Below are 18623 nucleotides of genomic sequence, written 5' to 3'. Positions count from 1 at the left end.
CTTAGGAGTCAGGACAGATCTGAGTTCAAATCTTGCCTAAGATTCTTACTAGCTATGTGACCCTAGGCAGTCACTTAAAATCTGTCAGTCTCAGTTTTCTCATCTGTAAAATGAGGATTATAATAGTATTATTTATTATGTATCGTGTGTGTGTGTGTGTGTGTGTATAAAACCCTGCAGGATTATTGTGAGGATCAAATAAGATAATATTGTAAAGTATTTTGCAAAACCTTAAATGCTACATAAGGTTAACTGCTATCATTATTTTTATTGTACAAAGTAGTTAAAAAAAAAACCAAGGTAGTTTGGGAGGAAGGGCACTAGCAAGTAGTCGGGGGGAGTCAGGAAAGGTTGGTGTAGAAGATGGTGCCTGAGCTCCATTTTCAAAGAAGACAGAGTCGCTATGAGGCAGAGGTAAGGAGGGAGTGCTTTCAAGGCGCCGGGAAGGCGAGGTACAAGCACTGCAAAGGAACAGAGATGAGAGGAAGAGAGTTTTTTGTGAAGATTAGAGAGAAGGCCTGCTGCATGGCAGAGAGACTGGGGCTGGCTATTCATGTCTGGGAATTATCTGCATAGAGACGATACTTAAACCCATGGGAGCTAATGCGGTTACTGAAAGAGAATATAGAGCAGCAGTTCCTAGGATTTTTGTGTCATTGCCCCTTTGGCAATCTGGTGAAGCCTATGGGCCCCTTCTCTGAATAATGTTCTGTTTTGTTTTTAAATTCATAATTGAAATAAATGATAAATTTCAGTTAGAGATTAGTGAAAATAAAGATGCCACTTTTTTCTCATTCAAGTTTGTAATGCCCTCCCCTCAAACTAGGGGTTCATGGACCCATGGTTAAGAACCTCTGCTTTGGAGGGTGAAGAGAAGACCCGGAACAAAAGCTTTGGGACCACATAAGCTAGGACACGTGATGTATATAATGACTCAACAGAGGAGACTGAGAAAAAGTAGTCAGACTGGTAAAAGGTGAACTAGGAGAGTTGCATTTCAAAAAAAAAAACAGAAAGGAAAGATTGTCCAGCAAAAGAGGATGGTCAGCAGTATCAAATGAAGCAGATAGGTTGAGAAGAATGTATACTGAGAAAAGACCATCAAATTTGCCAATTAAGAGTGTCAGCCAGACCAAACTGGCCTCTAACCTGTGGATGGCTGGATGGAGCAGAGCAGGATACAGCAGGAATCAAACAAAAGTTTAATATCAACATGAGGGAAATGGTTTTCAAGCAAAGAGGGGAATTAGACACATGCTGGGCCTCTGTCCCTAGTGGGAGCACCTGAGACAGTGTGGGGAGATCTCAATACTTATACCAGTGGTTATGCAGTGAGCTGTAGCCATGACAGTGAGGGATAGCAGCAACAATAACACAAATTTGTTTCATAGCAGGGCTTCATGACCAGAACATGAGTACTTGTCCAAGCTCAGAGAACACTTGGTGCTAGTCAAAGCAATACAGTATTTATGTGATTTTTCCAGAGGATGAGATCATCCAGAGGGTGAGAGCAAAGGATTATTGTTATGACAAGCTCAGGGCACAGCTTGCTTGCTGGGCCTTAGCTCTGGAAAACTGGGTGCCTCCTAATATCTTGACATTTCCACCTTTCGGCCAAAGGGAGGTAATCTGAAAGGATCCCTACCCTGCTGGCCAGTAAAGTAGAGGAAGGGATAAACCAAGATACTACAAGAAGCTAGTTGGACCAGGATGAGCATTTTTATCCCTGGACGTCAGTTCCTTAAGGGGATCTACTGGGGAAGTGTGTCCCAGTTATCATTGCTAGTCATTATTTGCTTGCAAGCAGAAAAGGGGGGGCAAGAATGTAGAGGAAGAAAATGCCAACACACACTTAAATCATACCCTTGGTGGTTGGGCACATAACAAAAGGGAAGAGAACGGTATACTCAGCCCTTGTCCAGAATCTTGAGACATTTGTCTCATCTGGGTGTCAGCTGCTTCTGGGTCCATACTAGACAAACCTTGAGGTCCCTGGAGGGTTTTGCTGTCCACTCAGGAATAGGGGCTTTCTTCAGATGATCCAAGAGTACACACCCACAAGTTTGACACTGTGGGAGCAGTCAGAAGGACCTGGTAGGGGCCCTTAGAAGACATAAGGGTTGACAGTTGTGAAGAAATTCCACGGATGAATCTTTGGATCTGAATTTCTGGTCGGCATAATATAGGTTCTTGGTTAAGGATCTCTAAACAGCACACGGTCCAATTTCCCAGTCATGCAGGGCTAGGTTCAAGCAATGCAATAAAGCTTTCTCACACTTTCCATAATTGCATAATTATATTAAGTCAGGTCACATCATGTCACATTACAGATTAAACTACTTAAAAGGCTCACAGTGGACTAGTTTTGAGAAAAGATTTACATGTCACCGAGGTAACCAAGAAAACTTAAAACATAAGCCATACAAAGCAAATATAATAATTATCACTAATGTTAACTAGCATCAAGTCTCCTTATATCCTAGTAACCCATTCTCAATGTCTATTGAATCAGCACATTTTGAGTCCCAGATGTCTCACGTAGTTATCTACTCCCTAGATATCTTTTTTGGACAACATACTTCTCAGGACAGCTCTAAAAGGGGCTCTGCTTCTTTGGTTCCAAATCTAGAGGTTCCTAGATAATTCTCCTACTAAAAAGACAATACAATTTAATAAATTCAGTTCTCCAATCTTAAAACTTCAGAGAATTTCAGTTTATATACCATTTGCTATTTCTGTGCTTACCTAAATTTTGCACCTGATATAGGAATCTTTAAAAAATTTATGAGGGTCCAACTGCAAAATGAACTCATCTGCCCTTTAAGATTGTTAGACAGATGACTTAAAAAGGGGAAAATAATTTCACTTTCTTTACCATTACCAACACAATTTATGTGTAAAATCCTTAATCCAATTTTAAGAACTTAGTATTAAAACATATTCAGAGCTTGAATTTCCATGATATATAAATCTGGAAACCAATCACGTACATCTGTGTATAGTTCTTAGAGAAAACAGTCTAATCCTGTTGCTTTCTCAAAATTTACTATCCCATTTATTTGGAATATTTTTACATTACTTCTTTGTCTTATTTGTCTAATCATTTCCCCCTTAGGAGGATATCACCTCTATATTATAATTTGACCACAAATACGGATTAAAATTATGAGGTGTTCATACTTGTATCCTATGATAGCAACCCCAAGATGTTCCAATCTTAATCTAATATTTAACAGATTTGGTATTGTACTTACAAAACTTCTTGATTATAGACATTTGCTATACAAGGAAAAAGGATGGACATAGTTATAACAATGTCATATATCATAATAGGGGGAAAGACTCCCTTAGCTCTGTTTGATTCTAGGCATAAGTCACATCTGACAGCCAATCATGTGACAGTATGTTAAAAGCAAGACTCGGGATTAACCAGGTGGGGAAATTTTTTTTTTTCAGAAAGAAAATAGCACAATGAGGGAATAGAGTCAGGAGTATCCTACCTAAGCCATGCCAAGGTCATCCCCAAAACTTTTCTCAGGCACAGACATTCACCATTAGCAGTTCTCAGACTGAAGCACACACCATTTTCTACAATTGGCTTCATGACAATTCAGATAACTATCCCTTGCAATCAAAACTGAAACAACAGTAAATTACAGTCCCAAGACTTTTTACCTTAAATAGCAAAATTTCACTAACCACAATTTAAGGCTTGAACATCTTTGCTGATATTTGCCTAACAGTTAATATTTCATTTATCCTTTACTTATTAATAAAAACTACCCATATTCTGGGGCTTCAGACATACAGCAAATACCTGATAGTTAACTCATCATTAATATATTGAAGCTGCATCCTTAAACCACCCTATACAATTTCATAATAGCCAAAAATTCCAAATGAAAATTTGCTATTATATATTATCTGTTTTATAACAAAATATACCTCATTAAATATTTAACAGTTTTCAAATATCTATTTTTATCATATCCTTTAAAAAACCAAATTCATGTGTAACAGCATCCCGATTAAAAAGTTGTTTTGTCTAACAGCATTTCTGTTACATTGGTCTTTCAAATTTCACAACATAAGAGAATTTAGAAATACAGTAATAACACAAACATCATGTAAATAAAACATGAGACTAAACTTCAGATGACATCAACTGCATTTCCAAATTATCACATATAAAAATCATTAATTTTATTACTTTTGGCATTTTAAAATCACTTTAGAGTTATCAGGTATGGAACAATTACATTCTCTTAAAGAAATAATAATAATATAGTGCTCAGCATATGTCAGTCACTGTGTTAAGCACTTTATAATCATTTTATCATTTTGATCTTCAACAACAGGCAGAGGACGTGGGTACCGTTATTATTTTTCTCTTTATGGACCAGGAAACTAGAGCAAACAGAAATAAGATAATTTTCCTAAGATTACACAACAATAAATTTCTGCAACTAGAATGTAATTCAAGTTTCCCTACATTTTTCCAGCATTTTTTTCAACACCTTTATTTGGGAACCTGATCTGAGATGATCAAGGAAGGGTTAACAAGAGGTAGTTATAAGGTGCAAACCTTTTACCTATTTTTTTTTTCTTTCTTCACTCTGGGATTACTTCCAAACTAGCAGCCTTTCTTCATTGCCCTGGAACACTGAAGCTATCAATCTTCAAGGAAAAATGCCATCTACTTTTAACTTTTATAAAATTTGATCCTTATTTTTCCATAAAACAAATTCTACAGAGTAGTACCCCAAAACTTACTAAGATATTTCAGAAGGGAGTGAGTTCCTGGAGTTACCCCAAAGTCTCAGGAGTTCTCCCCTGCAATTTTAAAATGATTAATCTCCAAACTCCTTAATCTGCCAAGATGTTTTTAGTAGTTCCATAAACTTTGATCTGACTTTATTTCTATAATTCCAACATAGCCAAAGCTGAAATAACAGGGAAAAAAGTGTCCTACAGATTTTTTTCTTCTAACCCAATCTCCCACAGAAAGCCTAAAGTGGGAGTTAGTCCTGCTTACTAGCACAATTACTTCAAGTGTGAAAGTTCATTAATCTTTCCCAGTGTTCTAAACTCTTTGGTCACAGCCCTTAGAAGTTTTTCTGACTGGCTGCATTTTAAATCTTTCAAGCTAACAAAATCTACAAACATCACAAACACAACACAGGCATTTGACATTTTACAGAGACAAAAACACAGACAAGATAGACACGAACAGACACAAACAGTTTTAACAAAGTGCACACTTAACAGTCCATACAAAGGCACACACACTAAGGAATGCAGTTTCAGAAACAACAGAGGCAAGAAGTTAAAATTTTACAGAGGTGTGTACTTTAAAAACAGCAGAGGCATGCAGAGAGGCCAATTAACAGAGGTGTGCAGTTTAGGAAAGGACATTCTTATCAGAGTGATACAAGATAATCCGGGTCACTGGAGGGGCCCTTACAAAGAATGGTGAGTTTGACCAAAGTGGAAGCTTAGAGGATTGGAGCAGGGACACAAGGGCGGAAGACTCACCAGACAAGGCAGAGTTGGACTCTGGAGAAATAAATTTCCAGTGGCACTAGTCCATTTCCACTGGTACTGGAGAGTCCAATGGCCCTGTTTCATATCCAATCCCACTTCTGATACCAATCTATGTCCACTGTACTGAACCAGCCTCTAACCTGTGGATGGCCAGAGCAGAACAGAGTGGGCTAGAAACAGGAGAGTCAAGAAACAAACAAAAGGTTAATTTCAGAGCGGGGGAAATGGCTTGCAAGCAAGGAGAATTAAATACATGGCAGAGCCCTGCCCTTAGTAGGGGGACCTGAGGCGGGTGTGGGGAGATCTTAATACTTATACCAATGGCTATGCAGTGAGCTGTAGCCCTGACAATGAGGGTAACAGCAACAATGAGACGAGTTTGATTCATAGCAGGGCTTCCTGGTCAGAACACGAGCACTTGTCTGAGCATGTCCAGTGCTTGTCAGAACTCAGAGAACACCTGGTGCTGGTCAGAGCAATACAGTAATTATGTGATTTTGCCAGAGGGTGAGTGCAAAGGATTGTTGTTATGACAGGCTCAAGGCACAGCTTGCTTGCTGGACCTTCACTCTGGAAAACAGGGTGTTTCCTAATGTCCTGACAAGGGATCATTGGTAACTTTAGAGAGAATAGTTTTAGTTGAGTAGTGAAGTTGAATGATAGATGGAAAAGGGTTAAGAGAAGATGAGAAGAGAGGAAATGGAGGCAGAGAATGGAGACAACTTTTTAAAAGGAGTTTTTCTGATAAAGGGAGGATGGATATAGGATGATTGCTTGAAGAGGATGGTAGGGTCCAGTGAAAGTCTTTTATTCATTTATTTTTTATTCAGTCATTCATGTATTTATTTATTTATTTATTTATTTGTAGGGATACTTGAAGCAGTAGGAAAGAAACCAGTTGATAAAGAAAGCCTGAAGATTAGAGAGAAGAGCAGGAATACTTGGGGATGAAATCTTCTAAAGAAGATAGGAGAGGATAGGATTAAATGCATATGTAGAGGGATTGGCATTGTTGAAGAGAAGAGATGGGAGATCCAGAGAAAGGAAGATACAGTAGAAGATGATGTCAGGGGGTTTTGAGGTGAAGAGAATGACAGAAGATGGAGCTCCTGTCAAATAGTCTCAAATTTTTTCAGTAAAATAAAAAGCAAGGTTGTAGAAAGAGATTGGAGCAATCACTCCAATTCTTTCTCTGGATAAATTCAAAATGACTCCTTTTTTCCCATGGCCAAATTTCCTAGACAAACATGATTCTTGTGCAACTATAGTTGCTAGTCTAAAGCCTACGATTATGTACCTTATAGGTTGCTTTAAGTGGGATGGTCTGAGTAAATCAATCAGTCCTATCCTGACATTTATACTAGCCAGCCTTCCTTCTCCTTAAGAATATACCCATTAAAATGCACAGCACCTTCTTCTTGTTCCTAGGCTGCTGTTACTTATAGAATCATAGGATTTAAAAAGGAAAAGGACCCTGGAAGTTTATAGTATGATTGCTCTAGAGCTGGACAGGATCTCAGAGGCCATCTAGCCAACCTTTTCATTTTATAGATGAGTAAACTGAGGCCGAAAGAGATAAAGTCATTTGCCCAAGGTCGCATAAATGCAAAATAACAGAGCCAGGATTCAACCTAGGTCTTCTGACTCCATGTTCTTAAAAAAAAATTCTTTTATTATTATGGACATGACAAACATCCATAAACATGAATGTTTTCACATACAAAGAAGAACAGAAAAGATAATTGTTCATGAGACTATGAATCCCTATTACATATGGTTGGTTCTTTTTAAAGTATATATTAAATTGAACACAATAATAAAGTATATGTTAAATTTAATACAATAGCTCCAGTGCTGCCAGTACTATTTCCATTTCACCATATTGATTTCCTCAGTCTGGGGCAGAGGTAAGCTAGTAACTGTTAGACAACTGACTGAAAAAAAAAATGTACACATTACACACTTTTATGTTTAATTGGCATTATTAACATTTTCTTCATCATTTTCTTAATTCCAGGCAATCAACAAAATAATAAATTAAACCCTGGTTTGTAGTGTTTGCCTATTTCTGAGGTATAAAATTCCACACTGAAAAATTAACAATTGGTTGAGACAACAAATCCCTGGCCCATGGGCTTTTCCTTTCAAGTAGCATCCCTTTCTCCAAATATTTCCCTTTCACCATCAAAATTTCCTTTGTCCCTGGAGAAACAAAAAATACAACAGATGGGTTGAGAAGAATGAGGACTGAAAAACCTATGAAATTTGCCAGTGAAGAAATCGTTGGTAACTTTAGATAGAATGGTTTCAGTTGATTGATAAAGTTGAATGACAGATCCCAAAAAGATGAAATGGAGATGAGAAATGAGAGAAGAAATGAAGGCAGAAAGTGTAGACAACCTTTTCAAGGAGTTTGTCTGAGAAAGGGCCTGTTATCTTTTAGGTAAGAAGAGCTACTCATATAAAGTGCATATTGATGGCACCCATCTGTTAGGATTGTCCGGTAAAATATTCCTATTATAAGAGTGGCACTTCATAGATGATGCCTATTGTAGGTTCCCTGACTGTCCTTCCAGCCCTTTTCTCTCCTACCTCCAATCCACTCTTCATAGGATCATAGAATCTTAGCGTTAGAGCTGAAAACAAATGCTTGTTGAGTTGGAGGTGACCATAGAGGTCATCAAGATCAACCACCTCATTTTACAGTTGAGGAAACTGAGGCAAATAGAGGTTAAGTGACTTGCTCAGAGTCACAAAGCTAGTGTTTGAGGCAGGACTTGAACTCGGAGCTTTCTTAAGTCCTGCATGCTATCCACTACACCTTGCTGCCTCTGCCAGAATTATCTTTCTTATGCATAGATCTGGTCATATCACTCCATTGCTTAAAAACCTTTGGTGGCTCCCTATTGCTTACTTAGTATATAACATTAATGTTCAAGATCCTTGGGTTGACATTCAAGGTCTTCTACAATCTAGGCCACCCTACCTTTGCAACCTTATCTCATATTTCTCTCTTCTCCTATTTTCCCCACCCCTTGGCCCCTACATACTCTATGTTCCCAGCAAATAGGGCTACTCTTTTCCCCATCTGTGTGCTATGTTCTCTCACCTCTATTTCTTTGCTCAAACTGTTCCCATACAATGAATGTTGTAACTCCCTCTCTGTACTTACTGAATTCCTACCCAACCTTTGAAGCTTAGGGCACCTCCTTCATAAAGTTTTTCTAATCTCCTAATCAGTAATGACTTTCCCTCTTGTCCTTTTGTTTCATAACTCCCTAATGCTTATTTTGTGCCATAGTATATATCCCAGTTGCCTGTGTTTGTATCCTGTCCTTCCTGTTATCAGTCCTAGAAGTTCCATGAAGGCAGGGACCATGTCATCAAAACTTTACATCTCCTAGAGCTATCTCATATATATAACAGGCACATCATGAATGTTTATTGAAAAACTGTCACAAAAGGTGTGCATCTAATCTTGTGAATCTAAGGTCACTGTTCCTCAAATCAAGCTGAGTAACTGGGTACCCCAATGGGCACCATTATAGGGCTGGCCCTCCCCTACAGGTAAATTTAGGGGAAGATCAGGAAGTCCTGAGATGAATATACTTTGTGGGAGGTAATTTGCTCTAGTCATGCACACACACACACACACACACACACACACACACACACACACACACACACACACACCTGCTTTTCAGGAAGGCTTTAAGCCTTAGAATAATTTATTGCCCCTTATCAATACCGTCCCCCCTTCCTGCTTTAATTAGAATAATTGTCTAGGTACTGGGAAGCAAATAGCTGGTATTTTAAAAATAAAAGTTTCCAAATCAGAGTACATTATATCCTGAAGGGATCTTAGCGACCATCTTAACACAACATCCTCATTTAGATACAGAGAAGGTAGTAACTTACAAGTTTGGAAAACTTCAGTGAGCACCTATTATGTGGATGGTAGCACGGTAGGCCCTGGTAGAGATACAAATATTAAATAAGAAAGTCCAATGGAGGTTATATTCTAGGAAAGGATATAAGAAACATGAATAATCTAGAACACAAAATGGCACACAAGTCGATAAATGAGAAATAAATAACACATGATATAAAATTACTTGGAGGGAGAGGTCATTGTCAACTGATTGAGGGAGGGGAGAAAAGGATACATGGAAGTGATGGGATCTGAGCTTAGCTAATAAGATTTCATAGGTAGAAATAGATGGGGAAGTCATTCTAGTTATAGGATATAGCATGGTGGAGAGTAGTGTGAGTTAAGGCTAAAAAAAGTAGGGCAACCCTGATTGTAGAAGGATCTGGATATTAGGCTAAGGAGTTTAAACTTTAAGGCATCACTGAAGGCCTCTGAAAAGAGGAGTGACATGATGGAATATGTGCATAAGGAGGATGACTTTATTTGGCAGTCTTCATAAGATTATAAATTGGGGTTCAAGTTCAGTTCAATTCAGTCTGGTGAATATTTACTCAACAACAACTGTGCAAGGCACTGTCTCAGTGGTTATACCAAATAGTAGGAATAAAATATTCCAACCCTCACTGCACAAACCCCCCCAAAAAACCAAAAAAAAAAATCCCAAAAACCTTTCAGGAGTAAATATGGAGAAAACATTCTTCAGCAAAAAGTAGAAGAACCAAATGAGTTAACATTTGCTTTGCATGCAACTTTTTAGAAACTTGGCAAAGCTCACCTCTACAGGCAGCCCTGCATCACTGGTGAACAGATGTACTCACTACTTTTCAGCTGACCTGGGAACAAGCACTTCAGACTAGAGAACCGGCAAACAAAATTTGTCTTCTTCCATAATAAAAGGCCTTTTCCAGTGACATCTTTGAAGACTAATGAAGGCTCTTAAAGTGACTTGTTTCCAGAAAAGATCGTAGAGTTGTTTTTGAGGTGCCATGCTAGAAGAAAGCACTTCTGGCGCTAGATATGAATCACGTGAGCATTCCTTCCATCCCAAAGCAAGTTTGGCCAGCCTTCCAGTGCTGCCATATATCTTGTCATGGTGGGAGAAGCCCACCCTAATAAGCCCATCCCTGATGTCCACCCATGTGCCAAGCTGCAGTGGAATCCCCTCCAAGCAAGAGAATAGATGTTCTTTTGAGAACATTTATTGGGCACCATTATTGCACCAAGTTTGGTCGAAGTCAGTCAGCTACTTTGCATGACAGCCATACATAAGCCTTCTGAAATACAATGATTCTGCTGAAAGTGGCCTCATTTTGCTTGTCAGTCAGAGTTCTTATGAGTTCATTTCCACATCTAGTGGAGAAGAAAGAGAACTAGGTATCTCTGAACAAAATAGGTTTGTGTTCTTGGCCAGTTGGTCTCAGGAAGGCACAAGTATTGAAATTATTATAGGAAAAAAATAGATGGTGAAGCAAAAACATACCTCCCCTCGTATGCTCTACAACCTTCTCCTAAATCCCTGATTCAGGAGCCCAAAGGGACAGAAAGAATACTAACATCAAAAAACTGGCTATTCTGTTGTATCCATGTAACTTGAATGACATTTAGATATTGGATCTTGAGCACTGGCAGCCATCAGTGAATAAACTTTTATTGAACCAATCAGTGTATTAGTGGAGCATAGAAGAGATGAATGGTGATGGGTGGGAGTGGTAAGGACTGGGTGAAGCCATTTTTTTCCCACCAAAAAAAATGCTAAGTATAACACTTAACAGATTTTGATCTACAAAGAGTTCTTTGCCATTAGGTTCTTTATCTCTCCTCTCTTCCATCTACACTCTCTTCCCTTATTCATTTCCACAACTTTCAATATTATCTCATCTCTAAGTGATTGACTCCCAAATTTCTAATTTATTTATTTATTAATTTTTTTGAGGGGCTAGGCAATGGGGTTAAGTGACTTGCCCAAGGTCACACAGCTAGTAAGTGTTAAGTGTCTGAGGCCAGATTTGAACTCCGGTCCTCTTGATTCCAGGGTTGGTGCTCTATCCACTATGCTGCCTACTTGCCCCTCCACTGTGCCACCTAGCTGCCCTGACTCCCAAATTTCTATGTCAATGGGACATATCCAGTTGTCTTCCAAACATCTCTACCTGCCTTTCCTTTTGAGTTTTTCTTTAAAAAATTCATTTTTTTTGTCCTTTCCTTCCCATTAACACCATCATGAATTTATTGTAGGTCTGAACTGTTACAATAACCCCCAAAGGGTCTCCTTGCCTCTAGTTTCTCCACCCTCAAAATTCAATATACCTCAACCTAAACTTGCTATCAGCCTCTTAGAATCTACTTCTTCCTCCTAACCTCTCTATTTCTATTGATGGTGACATCAACATTTTGACACCCAGGCTCAAAAACTTAAGAGTCACTCCTGACTTCTTTGTGGAGACAGGTGCCTGGAGTCAGGAAGACTTGAGTTCGAATCTAGCCCCAGATGAGTTACTTAAACTATGTTTGTCTCATTTTCTTCAACTGCAAAGTGGGATAACAGCACACTACCTCATAGGCTTGTTGTGAGGATCAAATGAGATAATATTTGTAAAGTGCCTTGCATATAATAGGTGCTTTATAAATACTTATTCCTTTCCCCTTCATGCCTAGGGCCCAATCAGTCCCCAAATCCTGTTGAGTTTCTCTTAAACATGTTACATCTTTCCCTTCCTTTCCATTCTTATCATTACTTTAGTGTGGGCCTGAACTATGACAATAGCCTCCAACGGGTCTCCTTGCTTCTCTAGTTTCTCCACTCCCAATCTACCTTCCAAATCATTGAAGAATTAGTCTTTCTAATCATATCTATCTATTGCTCAAAAACCATTCTGTGGCATTCCTTTGCCTGTAGAATAAAGTCCTGGCTCTTTTTCTGATACTCATAGTCCTCGTTAGTAGGCCGGTATCACTCTACCTTTCCATTACCATCACCCAGTATTCCTTTTCACATCCTCTGCCCTAGAGGCCAAATCGTCTTCTCGGCATTGCTCAAACATGACTCATGCTGTCCTGCCTCTTATGCCTGGAATGACTTCTGCTCTCCACATTGCAATCCCCCGTGCTCCCATCTCTCCTGGTTGGAATTATCTCCCCTTCTAAGTCTAGCACACATGCCACATCTACCATTTTATTTTGGAATTTGATTATATACATTTCTAGATTGGAAGTTAGACTGGAAGCTTCTTAGGGCCTGGTATTTTATTTTTGTTCCATCTATGTTTAGTGTAGTGCTTTAAACATAGCAGGCATTGAACTCTTGCTCAATTAAATTTTCACAGAAAAAAATTGTGAGTAATAGTTAATAAGGATTCCTGCAAACCACATTGACTGCTAGGTCTCTATTAACATACTTATAGCCAAACAGTAGAAAGAAAGCAATTATTTATGACTAGAATATGTGAAGACAAAAAAAAAAAGAATTTTACCTTCACTGCTTTTAGTTATGAGACTATGATTTCTTAAAAGGGGAATTTTTTTACACTAAAGAATTTATAAGTCCCTTGGCCTCGAACCTTTTTTTTAAGTAAAGGATGTTATGGAGATATGTTTTGCATGATTGCACACATATAACCTATATCAAATTGCTTGTTGTCCCAGGGATAGGGGGGAGGAGAGAGGGAGAGAATCTGGAATTCAAAATTCTAAAAAAACTAACATTAAAAATTATTTTCGCATGTAATTGGGGAAAATTTTACTTTGAAATAAAGGGTATTGTAGTGATTGAATTCCTGGTAGGTGACACTGTTTACCCCCACTATACTCAGTGAAGTTGGTAGAAAGGGCATCATTTTAAAACATGAGGAAATCTTCTTGAGAGCAGCATGGTTCTCATGACCTTAAGTATCTCTGATACATCTTTCTCCTTAGGGTGACTGTTTTGGGTGCTTCTTACTTGTGTCTCCTAATAGCTACAACAGACTGAAGCTGGAAGACAGCCTAAGTGCCTCAAAATGCTCTTAATTTATTTTACCTTCTGGAAGAGAGCCTGCCAGGCACTTAAATGATAGGTTAAAGAGCAATACTTTGGTCTGAAGAGATTCTCTTTCCTTTGAAGAAATTTGACCAAAACAAATTGTTCTGCCTGCCTTCACCAGATTTTTTTTGGGAGGGGGAGTGCGGGGTGGGGGGGTGAGTGACAACCAAAGATGAGGAACTTGGTCAGCAGATCTGTAAATAATCTGAAATCTACTGGAACAAGAGGACTGACGAACATTTAAAAATTTTCCAAACACATCAATAAATCGGCCAACCTCACGGCAAAAACTTCTGTCATGAAACCGAAAACACTTAACTCTGATACAATTTTGCCTTGTAGTTTAACCAAGTGGTTATATTTGTACTGGAACCAATACCATGAAAACCTTGATTAACCAGAGAGCCCTATTTTTGTTTCAATCTTTTTTGTTTAAAAATATATATATTTCTGCAATATATTAGTCTTTCGGGGGTAAGCATGCTAATCATAATGTAATCTTCCACTGGGGATTGTTCAGAAGAGATCCTAAGGCTCAGTACTTGAAGGGGCTCTTAGTGAGAATGTGGTTTTGAAGGAGCTAAAACCAAGAGATGTGCCTGAGTTCACACAGGTGGAAAGCAACAGAGATGAGATTTGAAGTCAGGACCTCTGACCCCAGATCTGGGATCATGCTGTCTCCCAGTTGTTGTGCTCAGAGTGATTTTCAGAATGTTGGTAATTACATCATCCCAGAATCACTGAACCTGAAGGGACCAAGCCTTTCACTTTGTGAGCAGAAACTCAGACCTATAGAGGGTAAGTTTCATAGTGGGTAAAGTAAATGCCCAAGGTCATGGTGAATTAAGTGTAAGAGTTGGTACCACAACCCAGATAGCTAGATGCTTGGTTCAGGACACTCTTCACTCTATACCCTGTCTCACATCTATTTTATAGATACAGAAAATTCAGGAGAGCTGACTAAATTTGTAGAGCCCAGATACACCTGGAGCCTGGATGTCCAAATAAATTCCTGTTCTCACACAGTTTCCTAATCATTTTTCTTTTTCTCCTGAAAGGGTGTAGTAGAAATCACAGCTATGGTGATTTCCCAACAAGAGCAGGTAGGTGGTACAGTAGATAGAGTGCCTAGCCTGGAGTCAGGAAGACTTGGGTTCATATCTGGCCTCTTAGACATTTATTAGCTGTGTGACCCTGGGCAAGTCACTTAACTCTGCCTCAGTTTCCTCATCTGCAAAATGAGCTGGAGAAGGAAATGACAAACCACTCCAGTGTCTTTGCCAAGAAAACCCCAAATGGGGTCATGAAGAGTTGGACATAACTGAACAACAGTGAGGGCCCAGATGAATCAAGGTTTTACAGTACATACATTCTATGTTTCTCAGTTTTTCAGAACATCCAGACAATAACAGAACCTTCCCAAGCAAAAGCTCCCTTATATCATATCCTTTTAATCACTTGGAAATTACCTCATATAGTTAGCCAGTCCAAAAAGCAAAATACCAGCATTTTAACTGGGTCTTTTTTCATGAGGCCTCTTTAAAACTTGACATGTGACAATACATCCCTTGCCAAGGGTGATGTGATGGTCTGAAATACAGCCAAAAGTCCAAAAGTGACATGGAAGGCTCCAGATGCCACCCTTTGGGCCAACCTGTGGGGCAGCTGGTGGTGCTTTTTCTTCAGCCTGGGCTTCTCTTCCTGGCCATTCACCAGATCATCCCAACACCATCTGGTACATGAAGTATCATAAAACTATGAGAATTCCCTCCATGATTTAAACAAATGAACAAAAATCCAAATGTAAAATGCTCTCTTTTTAATTACTAAATTAAGAAAGTTAAACAATTTAAAAATGTAAACTTGAAAAGAAATCATAACAAAAAAGTAATTAAGACTCCAAAATTTGCAACTCAGTATTAAAAACTCAATAGAAATAGGAAGTTGTTTTTTTGTCTGTTTTTGTGTTTTGTTTCTGTTTTTTTTTTTCATTTGCTTATTTTCATTTTTTGGTTAAACATAAGTAATTCAAGGCTGGTACAAATAGACAATGAGAGAACATAATACTTTGTTCTGTGCATCCCCATGAAACGTAAAGAAGTGCATAGTAATTCCACTGGAGAACTCTCAGACATAGAGAAAGGAATTTCATTAGCAGTACAGGACATTTAAAACATGTATTTTACAATGGGAAATGGTGCATGAATCTCCCCCAGAAAATCCTATCTGCATGATAAACAGTTTAGCGGGTTGACTTGACTAAAATGCTATGGGTTTTAGACCATTAAATGTGGTTACAATGTTTATTAAATTAAAAAAAATTTTTTTGAATTATTTCAGTATACAGAGTTTTATACAAGGAGTACTGTAGCATCTGTCTTCCAATTCGGCTGGTCCTATGGTGTGTTTTCTTGCTTCAATAGGTTCACTCTTGTTTGAAGAACAAATCCTATAAAACATGGCTGTCAAACATTGGGAACATTACCATAAACCCAGCATGTGGTTCCTGAAAGGAGGAAAAGTTACAACCATCTACAGGTACAGTCAGAAACGAACAAACAAAAAGGTGCAATCCAATTAAAAAATATTCATGCTTGGCAGAAGCCAAAAATTAGACCACTGGTTTTCAGAATAACACCAGTGTTGTCTTTTTTTTTTTCCTTTTTAAACGTCTGCAGTAAAATTATCACTCTCTGGGTACTGCAACCATGCGGCCCGTTGTTTGGCAACAAGTTTTCTGCAGTAGTACCCACATACTATATGTACAGGTATGTATATATTATATATATATTTATATTTATAAAACAAAACAAAACAAAAAAACGAAAAACAAACACCTGTCCTGATTTTCTTTAGTTAAAACATGAAAAAAAAGTTTATTGTTTTAGACAAAGAGGCCACTTCTGGAAAATAATACTTTTTGTTTTTTTTTGTTTTTGTTTTTGTTTTTTAGTTGAATCAGGTGAAGACAGAGTTAAAATCACATAAGATTTGCATTTAAAAAAGGAAAGCACTAGGGTCAGTTATTGGCACTGAGTAACTATTTACACTGAATAGAGGTTTTGCCGTTTACATAACATCGATACAATGCATTTTCCAAAGTCTTTTGAGAAGTTAACAAGTTTGTGTCTCTCATTCTTCACAGAGGACATTCAGATTTGGGGACAAGTGGTCATCGATGAGGGGTGTGGCTGTTCTTCAGACTCACATGCACTCTGGTCCTGGAAGAGTCCCCACTGCTCCTAGAGCAGTGAGCTACTGAATTGGAAGCTAAGAGGGAGGGGAATGACCACCTGGATGACGCTTTCTGCAGACAGGCCACGGGACTTACAGGTTTTCACCAGGTTGGTATTGGGGTTCTGTTGCAGTAAAGTAGTCTTCCAGGAAACCCTGCAAATACTCAAATGTGGGGCGCTCCTCAGGGTCTTTTTTCCAGCAGTGAATCATAAGCTCATGCAAGGAGATAGGGCAGTCCTGAGGACATGGCATCCTGTACCCACGTTCCACCTGCTCCAAGACTTCGCGGTTATTCATGCCTAAAAAAAGAAGAGAGGTGAAGGCCCTTCTATCACAACTGCATTATGGTTAATCAACATGAGAGGCATGCTCACTATGGCATCTCATCTTTTGACTCAGAAATCATCTGCCTCTTTAATATACTTACTGTGTATTATTTTGTATTATCTATTTTACGTTATTTGTGCATCCGGTAGTAATCTATGTGTCAGATCGCTTTACTAGATTATAAACACCATGAGGGCAGGACTATGTGTTATCTTTAAGTACATACTGTGGGCATTTAATAAGCATTTGTTGTATTGAGCTGAAAATTCATATTGTCTTGCCAAGAGCACAGAAATGGTCAAAGCATGTTTCCTAGAACTCTAAACCCTGCCTTTATATTCACTTACGCTGAAAACCACACTGTTCCTTATTTATGACATCCATAAACTTCATTTATGTGCTCTGTAACTCGGCCTCCCTCATATCTGGGGCAGGTTCCTTCTGGAAGGCTGGGGAAGGTGGCTCTTAGCCACCCTCTCCAGGCCTGCAGTGCTCTGGGGAAGAGAATTTCCCCTGTTGCTGCTTGTGGCTCTCAGGCCTGGCAAAAGGCTGGGCCCCAGAGACCCAGCTTTGACTGGGGGTTCAGTAACTTGGGTGTAGCAGACAGGGTGTCTCCAAGGCCAGCTTTTGCCTCTGTGACCTTTGCCAGGCCATCCATCATTTTGTGACCTTTGTGACCTTGGGGGTGATGGAGGGAGGGAGGAGCTGCCTTGTTACTTAACCAACAGGTTTTTGGAGCAATTATAGTAGATGTTTTGAACTACTTTTTTCCAATATTCTTAGGGGAAAACAAAAGAAAGAAAGAACAAATTTGCCTCTTTAGTACAGTTTAGGAAATAAGCTACTTACTGTAAGGTAGAGATGAACCACCCCTTCTGGCTTCCACAGCCAACATCTCTACTATTCTCCATTTTTCTTCCTTTTTCTTCCCCATACCATATTTTCTTATTTTCCTGCCAATGCTTTGTGTTTTTTTGGGCTATACTCTGCCCTCAGGTTTCTGTTAAGAATCTAGTCCCCTTTCTTGCCTGTTCCTGTTACTCTCTAAAATTAAGAAAATCTTTCACCTTAGATATGATCTTCATTTTCTTCATCTGCCTTTCCATTTGGGGGTATAACTAGCACAGGGAAGCAACATCTGCATTTGGTTCATTTTATTTTGGAAAGATGTTGGTTACTGTCTAGTTAAGTAAGAACTTTATGGGTGGTTGATAATGAAAGTTCCATCAAGGTTATGATTGCATTCTTATGCATCCACAAGTTTTGTTATAAGATCAAAGATCTGGAGCTACAAGAAAGCCCTGAGATCACTTAGTTTTATGCTCTAATTTTACAGATGAGGAACCTTAATAGCAGAAAGGTTATATTACTGGCTTAATGACACACAGGTCTCAGGTACCCTCTACCTGGAACTCTCTGCTCTGCCGTCCTCATCTCCACCTCCAGGCTTCAAGTCTCACCTTCGACAAGAAACCTTTCCTGATTCCCCTTAATACCAGTGCCTTTCCTCTGGCGATTATTTCTAATTTATCCTGTATATAGCTTGTCTGTACGTAGTTGTTTGCT

At 38.8% G+C, this 18623-nt stretch overlaps 1 protein-coding gene across 6 annotated transcripts in view; it reads right to left on the bottom strand.

The window, feature by feature from the left end:
• Nucleotides 1-15297: 15297 nt before the first annotated feature.
• The window catches only part of FYN (FYN proto-oncogene, Src family tyrosine kinase), a 309834-nt gene continuing 306508 nt past the window's right edge, over nt 15298-18623 (bottom strand). For all 6 annotated transcript variants that reach the window (XM_021008095.2, XM_021008092.2, XM_021008091.2 and 3 more), the window contains one exon: nt 15298-17029. In XM_021008095.2, the coding sequence (XP_020863754.1) occupies nt 16821-17029 (209 nt within the window). In that variant the 3' untranslated portion in view covers nt 15298-16820. The remainder of the gene's footprint in view (nt 17030-18623) is intronic.

The sequence above is a fragment of the Phascolarctos cinereus genome, unplaced genomic scaffold (genome assembly GCF_003287225.1).
Source record: "Phascolarctos cinereus isolate Bilbo 61053 unplaced genomic scaffold, phaCin_HiC Scaffold_5;HRSCAF=322, whole genome shotgun sequence".
Classification (NCBI taxonomy): domain Eukaryota; kingdom Metazoa; phylum Chordata; class Mammalia; order Diprotodontia; family Phascolarctidae; genus Phascolarctos; species Phascolarctos cinereus.
Note: the sequence above shows the minus strand (reverse complement) of the source record. Positions and strands in the feature narration are given on the sequence as shown.